At 39.0% G+C, this 14,157-nt stretch overlaps 1 protein-coding gene across 1 annotated transcript in view; it reads right to left on the bottom strand.

The window, feature by feature from the left end:
- Window positions 1-1,906: 1,906 nt before the first annotated feature.
- PCSK6 (proprotein convertase subtilisin/kexin type 6) overlaps window positions 1,907-14,157 on the bottom strand; it is a 742,641-nt gene continuing 730,390 nt past the window's right edge. The window contains exon 21 of the mRNA XM_053717589.1: window positions 1,907-4,082. Coding sequence (XP_053573564.1) covers window positions 3,985-4,082 — 98 coding nt within the window. The 3' untranslated portion in view covers window positions 1,907-3,984. The remainder of the gene's footprint in view (window positions 4,083-14,157) is intronic.

The following is a 14,157-nucleotide window of genomic DNA, read 5'->3' as shown; positions in this document are numbered from 1 at the left end:
GAAATAATTCTGCTCTTAAATGTTTATTGGTGTGTTTTTACTGTTGTGCTATGTGTAGTTAATATAATTTACTTGCATATTCTTTGAAAAATAATGAACCCTTGATTATTTTTGTGTTACACAAAACTTATTCACCACCTTATATTCAAAATTCAGGAAGCCCCATAATAAGCACTGCTCTATAATGTGTCATTCCATACATTCATATCTTTGCAGAATTAAGGGCAGAAAAGTTTGACATGAATTTCATTTTCTAATATTTCCAGGCACGTTTTGTTGCCCTCTTCATTTTATTTGAAGATGCCCCATTTTTACCCTCAAACATCCAATTATAACTTGCAAATATTTTCTCTTCTCTTTCTCCCCAAACGATTTATTTATATTAAAATAATCATAACTCACAGAATGCCTAGCACTTGCATACACACAGCTACAGGGAGAGAGAATGAAAGAAAGAGAATGAATGTAAGGCTTGTCCACCAATAAAGCAGAGTTCTGCTAATCATTCAGTCCCTAAAGCACATTTGTGCACATACATGCAATTGATATCATCATAATAAATAAAGACAAAATAACAATCTTTAACCCCTTAAAGGGACACTGAACCCATTTTTTTGATTCAGATAGAGTATTCAATTCTATGCAACTTTCTAATTTACTCCTATTAGCAATTTTTCTTCGATCTCTTGCTATCTTTATTTGAAAAATAAGGCATCTAAACATTTTTTTGGTTCAGACACTGTATAACACTTGTTTATCGGTGGGTGAATTTACCCAACAATCAGCAACAACCACCCAGGTTATTCACCAAAAATGGGCGGGCATCTAAACTTACATTCTTGCTTTTCAAATAAAGATACCAAAAGAATGAAGATAATTTGATAATAGGAGTAAAAATAGAATGTTGCTTAAAATTGTTGCTCTATCTGAATCACAAAAGAAAAAAATTGGGTTCAGTGTCCCTTTAAGGGTACGTCACTGGTCTTTCTATGGGGATTGCATTATTAATAGCGCATTCTCATTGCCAGCGGCAAGACCGTGCTTTTTCCACTGAACAGCAGGAAGGAGGGAGGGTATAATAGGGGGTCCCGCCACTTGCGGTGGGCCCCGCGCTATTATAAACAAGAAACTCATTAACCCCCAGCAACATTCAGGGTACGTCATAATTGTTAAGGGGTTGACTTAAATGTTTCATGCGAAAAAAGTGTTCCTTTATATTCATGGTATATTGAATACCCCCTTAAAGGGACATTAAACACTAAGTAAATGCTATGTAGAATGATGTATCCAAAGAGAAGATTAGTCTGAGCATAACATGCAGATGTATTTTTTAAAGTTTCATCAGCTGTGTAAATATTGACAAAATAAGTGTCAAGTTTTAGTGTCTATAAAACAATGGGAGCTGCCATGTTGTAACTTAGGTTACCTTCTCTGCTGTGGCCAATTAGAGACAGTTATAAATAGGTTACTAGAGTTTGCAGCCAATGGCTGTGAGGAATAGAACAGTGTTCTGCACTTTAATTTCTAACAGGAACTGAAAAGCTCGCAATTTCCGAATGAAATTACAGGAAAGGGAGACAAAATAAATAATTAAAGTATATTGCAATGTTTTTTTAAATACAATTTATCGTTTTATGCTACAATCTCAAAGTGTTTAATGTCCCTTTAAAATTGCACTGTTTTGAATGAGAATAATTGCATAGAACTGATATATGCATGTCTAATACTTGCAACCGTTGATGTTTTCATTTGTATCACTTTTCTGCATTTTTGTGTGCCTCTATCTGGTTATTTCATACATATACTATAAACGCCATGATAATGAGGCATAACTTATTATACAGCAGTCAGGTTTTTAATGTTTTACACTTACCAACTCAGTGGTTGATAAATAAAGATTCAATGGTTTCAGGTAAAATGTATTTTATTTAACAAGCTGAAAGTTCTTTGGATTTATCCTCTCAGGCTTTAAAAGATGCAGCATGATCTGCTGCTGCAGATTGAGGTAACATTGTAATGTCCCTTTATAAGCCAAGAATGGCAGAAAAGGTGTTATACATTCAAGGTTTCAACAAAATGTATTTTTTCCTGAACATAATGATTCTGAAAGTTTCTTTAAAGATGGCTACAAATGCAATTAACGGCTAGTTTTGCTGCAAAAATGGATGATAAAGTGGTCCTTATTTTCTTCCATTTTCCAGCCAAGGTTTCATAACCTAGATATAAAATTGCCTTTAAATTAAACATAAAATCTACATGTTGATCGCCTAAAAATGTATTTATATGTTAATCACATCATGCAACAGAAATATCAAACAGGTTTGCATTATATCTATATATCTATATATCTATATATATATATATATCTATATATCACCTGTCGGACAGGCAGTGCCACTTATAAACAAGACAAAATATTCTTATATAAAATGTAATTTATGGAAAAATAAACACCATTATCATACAAGTTAAGACAGAAATATTTAAAAACAGTCCTGGGTATCAGATAAAACTGGACATATTAAAAACAAATTGATTTGCTTGGTACCAGGGAATAAAAGTGTAAAATGAGCATATATTTCAATTTTAATCAACAGAATTCTGATAGATGCAAAAATTCCCATGGATTTACTTTTTCTATCCTATGTTACAAAACCTTAGTATGGGACAGACTATTTTTTTAACAGATTGGTGGCATTTCATTTAATCATGCCTGACACAGCGCACAAATAGTCTTGGCATCAACATTTATTCCATACTTTGCAAGCTGCTTTGAGATTTAATATAGTCCCAAGAGAAAACATAATAAACAATACTTACAAAGATTAGTGTGTCATGGGGGGTTGGATCTTGGTTCTAAATATTTGGGGATTTTACTATGTTTTGAAGATTACAATTGCTTTTACATAAAGAGAGCCTTTCCCCTTGAATCCAAATTAACATGAGATTATATATAGATGCTATAAGCAAATCAGCATTTTTAGTGATAGTATAAGTCACAACATTTTAGTTCCTGTTGTCCTGAACTTAAAAATCTAATCACACCTTAAGGCAAAAGAAAAAAACATTTTAACCAAATTACTATAATAAATATGAATGAGTGAGAACTTATTGTGATTTCCCTTTTGGCATTAGATTTTTTTAAATGAAAAAAATATATTTTTAGGTTTAATTTGTTAATAAAAAAAAAGTGCTCGTAATATTCAGTGTTTGTTTGTGACAGTGCATTGTCTGAAAAGTATTGGTATGAGGGATCTAACCCAATGCAAATTGCTTCAGAAATGGGAGGAAGATCTAAAGCTAGTATTTAACTCTGATGAAATGCTTAGAAAATGTTATGTGGGTGATGGTTATAGCAGGCTGTTTACTGCCTTGTGTATAAATCGCTAATACTATATACTTATGAGAAATTAAGTGCACATTGTCTACTCATGATTTAAAAAAAAAAAAAATAATTTAAATGAATATTAGAGAACATCCAAACCAAAAGTTCATGTGCCTGTGTGTTCACATGTGTAAGTGCATAATGCCTTAAAGTATGGAAGACGACAGTGTTAATTCACGTCTCTAATTATTCTAAGTCAGGGTAACCAGCAGCCAGGCCTCTCTAGCGCTGTACTATGACGTCACTATTGTCCCAAAGCAACATGCGGCTGCATAGAGAAAGGAACCAGGGGAGGATGAAGACTAGACTAAAAGCTGAGGCTGGAAAAAGGAGTCTGAGTACGGATTTACAACATGTCCATCACTAGGAAAAATAAAACAAAACAATGCTGCTCAGGGAAGAAGAAAGTGTCCAGTTATAATCCATTTAGGGGTTTAAGGGCTCTAACCATTTGAATGCCAGAAGTCAATTTCTAGCACCAAAGGGGTTAATATCAAGCTATGCACCGTTGCCAAAAGTGTGTGTATTGGATGCTTATGGCCGGCCAATCAGTGGTCGAGAGCAGCCATGTGTGGAAAGCTGCAGATGGTCCATCGTCATCATCCCGCTAATAGACAAGTCCTGCAGCAAAACTGTATGAACAGCTTCCTCTCACAGAGCTTACTGGACTTCACCATGTTACAGAACACCTCATCAGCTGTTATCAAAGGGAGACAGAAAACAAGGACCACATTGAGAAAAATAAAATTGGTTCTTACCTGATAAATTTGTTTCTTTCATGCTGGTGAGATCCATGAGTCATCACGTGTGAAAATTCCCCTCCTGACCATTAGGAGGCGGCAAAAAAGACCCAAATCTACCAGAGATTTAAATCCCTCCCACTAACCCTGAATCATCATCATTATATATATATATATATATATATATATATATATATATATATATATATATATATATATATATATATATATATATATATATATATATAGCCATGTAGATATGTAGATGGAGGAAACAAACACGGTAAATAAAGGGCAAAAGAAGTGTGAAACAATTTCCATAACCAACTGAAAAAAAGATGGTGTGGCTCAGACTCTCCTCATCATGAAATAAATAAATTTATCAGGTAGGCATGAATTTTGTTTTCTTTCATCTGATGGCGAGTATCTCAAATCTATACCCAAGCAGTAATTCCACAAGATTACTATGAAATGGGGGGGCACAAACAATTAAAGCAGGTAGGTTACATTTCACGCACTACAGCCTGCAAAACTTTCCTGCCAAAAACTGCCTCAGCTGATGCAAACAAATTAATATGATAAAACGTTGAAAAACTGTGCAAAGAAAACCAGATATGCTAGGCAACTACTTGAACAATATGCCTAAAAAGTGGCAACTACTCTTGTAGAATCAGCAGTAATGCACTAAGGGGGTTCTTCCCCACAACCAAATAAGCTGTACGAATTAAGGTTTTAAACCATGCAGCTAAAGTAACATTCATAGCTTGCTGACCTTCTGAAAAATGAACATAAATAGAACACGAAAAATCTTTTGTCGCTTCCACATAATATTTGAGAGCTCTCAAAATATTCAAGTTGTGAAGAAGTTGCTCCTTAAAATTCTTAGGTGATGGACAAAAAGAAACCACAATTTCCTGGTTGATAATATCTGTAGATACCACCTTAGGAAGAGAGGAATAACTATATGAATAAAAGCAAAATCCTGATGAACTAAGTCAGAAAAGGAGGTTTGTAAGACAAAGCTGAAAGCTTAGAAACCCTTCTGAAGCCAGAAGAAAAAAAAGAACCTTCAAGATAAAAGTTTTAAGTCTAAACCATGCTCAAAGGGGAAGTCTGAAGAACCCTCAAAACCAGATAAGGATTCCAAGGAGGAGAAACTGGACAAAGAACTGGTTTATTAAATTATGAAATAAGATGGAAAGTGACAATCTAACTAGCTGACAAAAACCTTTTCCATAGCTCCTGCAGGAACTCAATTTTAGGAATTCATAGAGAATTTCAAAGTATCCTTTACCAGAACACCAAGCGAAAACTTTTTTTTAAACCTTATGATAAATATACCTGATGACAGGTGTCCTATGCCTACATCAAGGTGTCCATAAAAAAATCTCTGCGATTCAATCACCAGGTTGTTAAATTCAGAGTTTTGCGATCCTGATAAACCTAAGGACCAACAGAAAGAAAATCCTTTCTAAGAGGAAGCATGCAAGGTGGAACAAGGACATTTGAACTAGATACGTAAACCAAATCCTGCTTGGTGAGGCTGGAACAATCAAGAGTTGCTGAGGCTTGTTCATGCTTGATTTTGGGTATCACTCTGGATAGCAATACAAAAAAGGAAGAAGGATCTCAAATCAGGATGAACGACCAGTGTCCTGAGATAGGGCACAGTTCAAGCAAGGCCATGAAAAGATAATTTATGCTTACCAGATAAATTCCTTTTCTTCCTGGCAGGGAGAGTGCACAACTTCATTCCTTACTATTGGAAAATACAACACCTGGCCACCAGGAGGAGGCAAAGATAAAAATATCCCTCCCACTTCCCCTATCCCCCAGTCATTCTGCCGAGGGAACAAGGAAATGGTTTGAGAAACATCAGGGTATGAAGGTGCCAGAAGAAATAATATAAAAAAGGGAGCCGCCCATCAAAACATAAATTACGGGCAGGGTCGTGGATTCTCCCTGCCAGGAAGGAAAGGAATTTATCTGGTAAGCATAAATTATGTTTTCAGGCAGGGAGAAACCACAACTTCATTTCTTACTGTTGGGAAAACTATACCCATGCTCCAGGACACTGAATGAATAATGGGAGGGAACAGAAAAAAAGAGGCGGACCCTATTCTGAGGGCACCACAGCCTGCAAAACTTTTCTCCCGAAAGCTGCTTAAGCTGAAGCAAACACATCAAACTTGTAAAATTTAGAAAAAGTGTGTAAGGAGGTTTAGGTAGCCACCTTACAAATCTGATCCATTGAGGCTTCATTCTTAAAGCCAAGGAGAAAGCCACTGCTCTAGTGGAATGAGCCGTAATCCTCTCAGGAAGCTGTCATCCCATTGTCTCATAAGCTAAGCGGATAACACTCCTCAACCAGAAAGATAGAGACGTCGTAGTAGCCTTTTGTCCCTTACACTTCCCCATATAGATGACAAACAAAGAAGAAGATAGTCTGAATACCTTACAAATCACATCTAGATTGTGAAGTAAACATTCCTTCGCTGAACTGTAACTGGCTTACGAGCTTGAACCAGAGTGTCGCTAACTCTCAGAAAACCCTCTCTTGGCTAAGACTAAACGTTCAATCTCCAGGTAGCAATCAGTCAGCTTCAGAGAATTTAGATTTTGATAAATGAAGAGACCCTATATCAGCAGATCTCTGCGACAAGGTAACCTCCACTGAGGAGATGAGGACATCTCCACCAGATGCGCAAACCATGTCCTTCATGGCCACAACGGAGCAATCAGAATCACTGATACTCACTCCTGCTTGATGTGAGCCACCACACCAGGGAGAAGCGGTAATGAAGGAAAAATATATACGAGTCTGAACCTTTATGGTACTGATAGGGCATCAGTTCCACCTGAGGATCCCTCGACCGGTACCTGGGTAGCTTGGTATTGAGGCGGGATGCCATGAGATCTATCTCCGGCGTCCCCCACTCGCTGCATATCTCTGCAAACACCTCAGGGTGGAGAGACCATTCCCCTGGGTGAAAAGATTAGCTGCTGAAGAAGTCCGCTTCCCAGTTGTCCACACCCAGAATGTGGATTGCTGACAGCGTACATCTGCGAGTCTCCACCTACTCTAGTATCTGAGATACTTTTCTTATAGCCAAGGAACTTCTCGTTCCCCCCTGATGGTTGATGTAGGCAACTGAGGTTATAATGTCCGATTGGAATCTCAAACTGGGACGAAGTCAGAAGGGGCCAAGCCTTCAAGGCTCTGAAGATTGCCCGGAGTTCCAAAATATTGATCAGAAGGGAGGACTCCTGAGTCCACAGATCTTGTGCCTTCTTGGCACCCCAAAAAAGCTTGCGTCTGAAGTCACAATCTCCCAGGACGGTCTCAAGAAGTACGTGCCTTGGGATAGATGATCTGTACCGAGCCACCAGGAGAGAAAGTCTCTTGACAGGTTGTCCAGCACCATCTGTTGAGACAGATCTGAATGGTCGCCGTTCCATTGTCTCAGCATGCATAGTTGTAAGGGTCTGAGATGGAATATGGCAAAAGGAATGATGTCTATACAGGACACCATGAGTTTGATTACCTCCATACACTGAGCTACTGAGGGTCTCGAGGAGGCCTGGAGGGCAAGACATGCAGACTTTAGCTTGCAACATCTCTGATCTTATCCATCTCATGGATATGGAGTCTATCATTGTCCCCAGGAAATTCAAGTCACCTTGTACTTGTCCAAGTTTATCTTCCATCCATGCGATTGAAGAAGATTGAGAAGGGACTCTGAATGTTCTTCCGCTATACGAAAAGATGGTGCCTGTACCAAGATATCATCCATGTAAGGTGCTACTGCAATACCTCGTGTTCTGGCATTGGCTAGAAGAGCTCCCAGAACCTTCGAAAATATCCTTGGAGCAGTATCTAGGCCAAACGGAAGAGCTAATAACTGGAAGTGCTGGTCCAGAAAAGCAAACCTCAGGAAATGAAAATGTTCCCTGTGTATCGGGACGTGAAGGTATGAATCCTTCAGGTCTTCTGTGGTCATAAACTGTCCTTCCTGAACCAAAGAAAGGATTGACCGAATAATCTCCATCTTGAAAGAGGGAACACTCAGAAACTTGTTTAGGCACTTTAGGTCCAGAGTTGGACGAATAGCTCCCTCCTTCTTTGGAGCCACGAAAAGTTTTGAATAAAACCCCAAACCTCTTTCTGCTGTAGGTACCGGGACAATTACTCCTAGAGAGGAGAGATCCCGTACGCAGCCTAAGAAGGCAGCCCTCTTTTCTGGTCTTGTAGACAGACTGGAGAGTAGGAATCTGCCCCTGGGCGGATGAAACTTGATTATTATCCTGTATCCTTGAGATACAATCTCCAGGACCCAAGGATCCTGTACATTCTGGAACCAAGCATCTGAAAAAAGAAACAGTCTGCCCCCTACTCCATCCGATCCCGGATCGGGGGCCGTCCCTTCATGCCGATTTGTTCTCGGTGGGCTTCTTAGTCTGTTTGGACTTATTACAGGACTGAGCCAGCTTCAAGTACTCTTGGGCAGCTAGGACTTGAATGAGGATTGCTGCTATTGTGATTTGTCAGAATGTAAATTAGACAATTGCCGTCCCTTAGGCCTATTTTTCCTTTCTTGTGGTAGGAAGGCACACTTCCCTCCGGTAATCGTAGAAATAATGGAGTCCAGCCCTGGACCAAATAAAATCCCCTTCAAAGGAAGAGAAAGTAGACTGGATTTAGAAGTCATATCCGCAGACCAAGACTTCAACCCAAAAGCCTGGTTGGCTAGGACGACAAAGCCAGAAGCCTTTGCAGTTATGCAAATAATCTGCATATTTGCATCACAGATGGAGGAGTTTGAAATTCTCAGAGCCTTAATTCTCTCCTGAATATCCTCAAGAGGAGTCTCCACCTCAATGAGTTCCGACAGAGTATTACACCAGTAGGTAGCTGCTCCAGCAACCACGGCTACAGCAGCCGCCGGTTGAAATAAAAACCCTGTATGTTGAAACATCTTCCTCAGAAAGGTTTCCATTTTCTTATCTATAGGCTCTCTGAAAGAAGAACTATCCTCCAGTGATATAGTAGTACACATAGCTAGTGTAGAAAGAGTGCCATCCACCTTAGGGATGGAGCCCCATAAGTCTAATTGACAGTCAGGGACCAGGAATATTTTTTTTTAAAGTATACGAGGGGGAAAAAGAAGTTCCTATTCTTTCCCATTCGTTATTAATAATGTGCAGAATCTTAACTGGCACAGGAAAAGTCAGAGGGACATTCCTGTCTTCATAAACCCTGTCTAATTTAGGGATCTTAGGTTCCTCAGGGAGTGTAGCCTCTGGAACCTCTAGCGTAGACAGAACCTCCATAATAAAAAACGCAGATGCTCAATTTTAAATCTAAAAGAGGGTTCCTCCGCTGAAGGACGTTTAGAAATTGAAGACTACGACTCAGAAAGTTCACCCTCTAAACTTACAGAGGTTAACTCATCCTCTGATAGCTGGGACATAATAGCTAAATCCAACAAATATTTATAAGACTCTAAGTCAGGAGAACTATGTTTTTTCTCTTGCATTTGTTAGAGCGGGGTAAGGCACTCAAGGCCAAAGATACCGCCAATTGTAACTGTGCAGTAAAGTCCACAGGAAAAAAGCCCCCTCCAGATGGAGGATTAGTTGTGCTGAGGGGAACTGCAAGTGGAGCGGGTATGGTAGAAAGGGTAGTAATCTCTCGGGATCCAGATTCCTGAGAGGTAGACGGCTCAGAGGGGCTAATAGCGCAATGAGTATTAGCAGGCTTGTCTCCCTTCTTAGACTTTAGAACAGTGCTTAGGCAAATGGAATAAAATTGAGCAGGCGGGCAAACCATGGCCTCCTCACAATAATAATAATAAATAGGAATTATTAATCAGTACAGAAGGAGCGGAACCTTTTAATGCAATATCAGAGTCTTCCATAGCTAGGATATATTCACAGAAGGACAGACAAAAAGTAAACAATTTATTAAAAAAAAATTTTTTTAACTAACAGAGAAAACGATTTCCTAGGAGCGAAGTTCGCAGCAAGATCATAGGAAAAACGAAAATACCGCACCCAGTCACGTAGTGCATAGGACAGGACTTCCCCTGCTTTAAAAAAAGGCGCCAAGCTATTATGAGCTGCGCAACACACCAAAGCGAAAGTGAAACCTATTTGTTCAAAGCCAAAAGTACAGCGTCTATGAGCCCAAAAAACTCACATAAAAGCAGTTAATAATAACCCCTTGCTGTTCAAATAATCTCCCTGAAGGATATATTAACCATTGATCCTATCGAGGCATAAAGGAGCCACACTATGACCCTATATAGCAATGTATATATAAAATAATCTTACCTCCAGGATCCATGCTGTGGAACAGGCACAGCCTCTCAAGTGCAACAGTCTTGCAGCGACGCCTCTGAGATGGGCTTGAGTGTGTAACAGCAAGCAGTGAAACTCGTTAACACTGATTGCCCGGGAGATGTTAATCGGCAGTCTGGATAGGTTCGCAGAAAAACTTTCCCTGCATCTCCAGACTAACTCATCAATACTCTCACAGAGGTTAACATGACTACTTAAAACTCCAGTCCCCTCTTTAATCGGAACATACCCATTACAGGACTATCCAAATCTTCTGACACTTCTCTGCCACCTCCTATAGTGAAGATAGGCAAAGAATGACTGGGGAAAAGGGAAAGTGGGAGGGATATTTAAGCATTTGGGCTGAGGTGTTTTTGCCTCCTCCTAGTGGCCAGGTATTTCCAAACAGTAAGGAATGAAGTTGTGGACTCTCCCTGCCTTATGGAAGGAAATCTCTCTCTAGTAGACCCAAACGCCTCACAAACGGGTCAAAAACTTCCTAATTCAGATACCTCTCTACTGGATAAAGAGACTGGCAACTAAGAAAGTCTGAGACTGTTGTTCACACCCAGAATGTAGATGGCAGAAATCCTGCAATGATAACATTCTGCCCAACTGATGAAGAACATTTAACTCATTGCTAAGAAACTGCAAGTTCCTCCCTGGTGACTGTTGTAAGTAATTTCTGTGACATTGTCTAACTAGAATAGAAGAAAAATATTCCTGTCTGAGCTCAGGCCAACTCTGAAGAGCCATGAAGTCCAAGAATTTTTAAGGATAACCTTGATTCCTGAGTTGACTGCACTCTGTGCACTTTACAAGACTCCCAGAGTGCAATTCAACCTAACATTAAATGGTGAGTAAGCCACCAAGTTAGAGTATGTCTTTTCCTGTGTTTTAATAAGATTCTCTGGGACCGATCTTTGTGGTCCCTATAAAACTGATACAGCATTTACAATTTGAGGGACCAAAGATGAAATCTGGCAAATGGAACTGCACTGGAGGCAGCCACCATGAGACAACAACTTCCATACATAGTGCAACATAAGGAAAAAAGGAATATGTTGAAGAAGACTCAAGGCCTGTTGTAACACTAGCCTGTCCTAATCTATCAGACAGGTGCAGTGTCACTGAATAGATTATGAATCCCACAAAAGACACATGGGTCTGTGGAGTTAAGGAGCTCTTTGGAAGCAATTGAAGAACTACCTAAATTTGGGACACATATGATCTTTTTATTCAGCACCCTCTCCATCTGGATAAGTGAGGAACAAGAGATTACATCAACTCTAACCACAGAGCTCCAGCACCTTTTGTAAAAACTCTTAGGGACTGATGATCTAAATCTCTCTGCTCTGGCGAGATGATCTAATACGTCTCATCAGTACCACAAAGTCCCTCAAAGACTTTGAAAAGGCAAACATTTTTTCTTGAGAGTTGTTTATCTCTGTGAAGGAGACATACCAAACTTGCAAAAAAATGCCCAAAAACAGCTCCAACGATTTGGTGAGATTTCTCTCCAGGCCGGCGAAACCCTTAGTGTTGTAGCCAGACCAAACGGAGAGGCCAAAAACTTATAATGCATGTTTAGGAAAGCAAATCTCAGAAACCTAATAATCCCTGTGAATAGGGATATGTAAATAAGAATTGTTTATGTCTATTGTAGACATAAACTGACTTTCAGGTATTTGTTTAAGATTTTGAGATTCAAGGCAGGCTGAAAAGTACCCACGTTCTTTGGTACTGTAAAAAGGTTTTAACAAAACACTGTTACAATTCTGAAGTCACAACTGGCGTGAAAACTCCCATATATTCCAGATTTCTTATACAAGTTAGAAAAGGTTGATCTCAAGGCACTCAAGACAGAACTTCCTTGAGGAGGCTTTGAACGAAACCTTATTCAATACCCCTGAAGATTTATCTCCAGCACTTAGGCTTCCTGAACAGATCTCTCTCAAGACTCCTTAAAGGCTCAATATGCCCCCTACCAGAAACTAATGTGGCATGGGTCCTAATCTTCATGTGGGCTTAGAGGCTAACGTAGATTTCTTGGTTTTTAGACCAAGGAGGAAGATTTGGGGTAATCCGAACTCTGGGCAGTGTAATAACCTTTATGATTCTTAGATTGCTGAAAGGAACTAAGACGTCCTGCAAATCTAAGCTTGTCCTTAGACTTGTTATTTTAGGGCAGAAAAGCTCCTTTACCCCCAGTGACTGTGGCAACAGTGGAATGAAGTCCTTGCCCAAACAAGGTTTTACCTTGAAAGGGAAGAGAAAGTAATCTGCATTTAAAGGGACACTCAGGTTTTATTACATTTTCATGATTCAGATACAGCATGTAATTTTAAAGAAATTTCAAATTTACTTCCATTAAAAAAAATGTGCACAGTCTTTTATATTTACACTTTTTTGAGTCACCAGCTCCTACTGAGCATGTGCAAGACCTAAGACTAAACGTATATGCATATTGCTGATTGCTATCACATGGTACAGGGGGAGTGGAAATATGCATAACTTTGAAATGTGTTAGAAAAGAATCTACTACTCATTTGAAATTCAGAGTAAATGCTATTGTATTGTCTTGTTATCTTGCATTTGTTGATTATGCAAATCTATTGTGTTTACTGGTCCTTTAAATACCATGTCAGCAGATGAAGATTTTAGCCATAAAGCTCATCTAGCCAAAACAGGCCAAGCAGAATTGTTAGAATGATAATCATTTCTACAAGCTGCCTTACATATTAAGCTATTTGCTGTTCTTAGGAGATATAAGTTATTCTGAATCTCATCCAGATTAGTTTCCCAAGAAACAAGTTCTCAAAGATTATGACACAAAACAGCAGTAGCTTTACAGGCAACACTACAAGCAGGTTTAAACCTAAAACATTTAAGCTGATAGATCATCCAAAGGATCCTTGAAAGAGGAACTATCCTCCAAAGGAATAGTAACTCAAATATATATTAACAAAACATGAATATGCTCAAGCCTAAAATTAAATGACACATCACAGCAGCAGCAAGGTTCTGAGACTCAGGGGTGTTTATGGCTCAAAATCAGTCTTCCAAGGAAGAAACCTCAATCATCAATGGGGAACTTAGAGGGGCCGCTACTAAAGGCCAAAGAAGGATCACCATCCAATCCTTGCATGCACTACGCTTAATAGCTGACCCTTTATTAATAGCAGAGTGAACTTTCACCAAAATTTTAAGAAATATATTCAAACACTCTATGGAGCAACCTTGAAAAACGGCAAAAAAACTTGAACACTCTGAAGAGAAGGCCTCACAGCAAAGCCCTGTTTAGGGTTAGAAATAGGCTCAGCACATAAAGGAACATAGCTGATCATGGGGAACACAAATGAGAATGCTTACAAAGCAAACAACCTGGAATGGGTTAATTCTTCAGAGGACCTTCCTTCTAAAGGATCAGCTGATGGACAAAAAGCCTGAGCTGCACTAATTTGCTCCATAATAAAGGTATGGAAATAGCTTAATTGTCAGACAGACTGAAGCAAATAAGCAGTAATAAGCACACAGTTAACCTTGAAGTGAAGAAATAAAACAAATAGCACAACTGAATAAAACTGAATAATCCCTTAAAGGGAAAACAAAATTAATAAAGTACTGTCAAATAGGTGGTACATAATAAGTAACATAGCAAACAGAGGGTTAAATAAATTTACACCTCAATTT

The sequence above is a fragment of the Bombina bombina genome, chromosome 6, assembly GCF_027579735.1.
Source record: "Bombina bombina isolate aBomBom1 chromosome 6, aBomBom1.pri, whole genome shotgun sequence".
In the NCBI taxonomy this organism is placed as follows: domain Eukaryota; kingdom Metazoa; phylum Chordata; class Amphibia; order Anura; family Bombinatoridae; genus Bombina; species Bombina bombina.
Note: the sequence above shows the minus strand (reverse complement) of the source record. Positions and strands in the feature narration are given on the sequence as shown.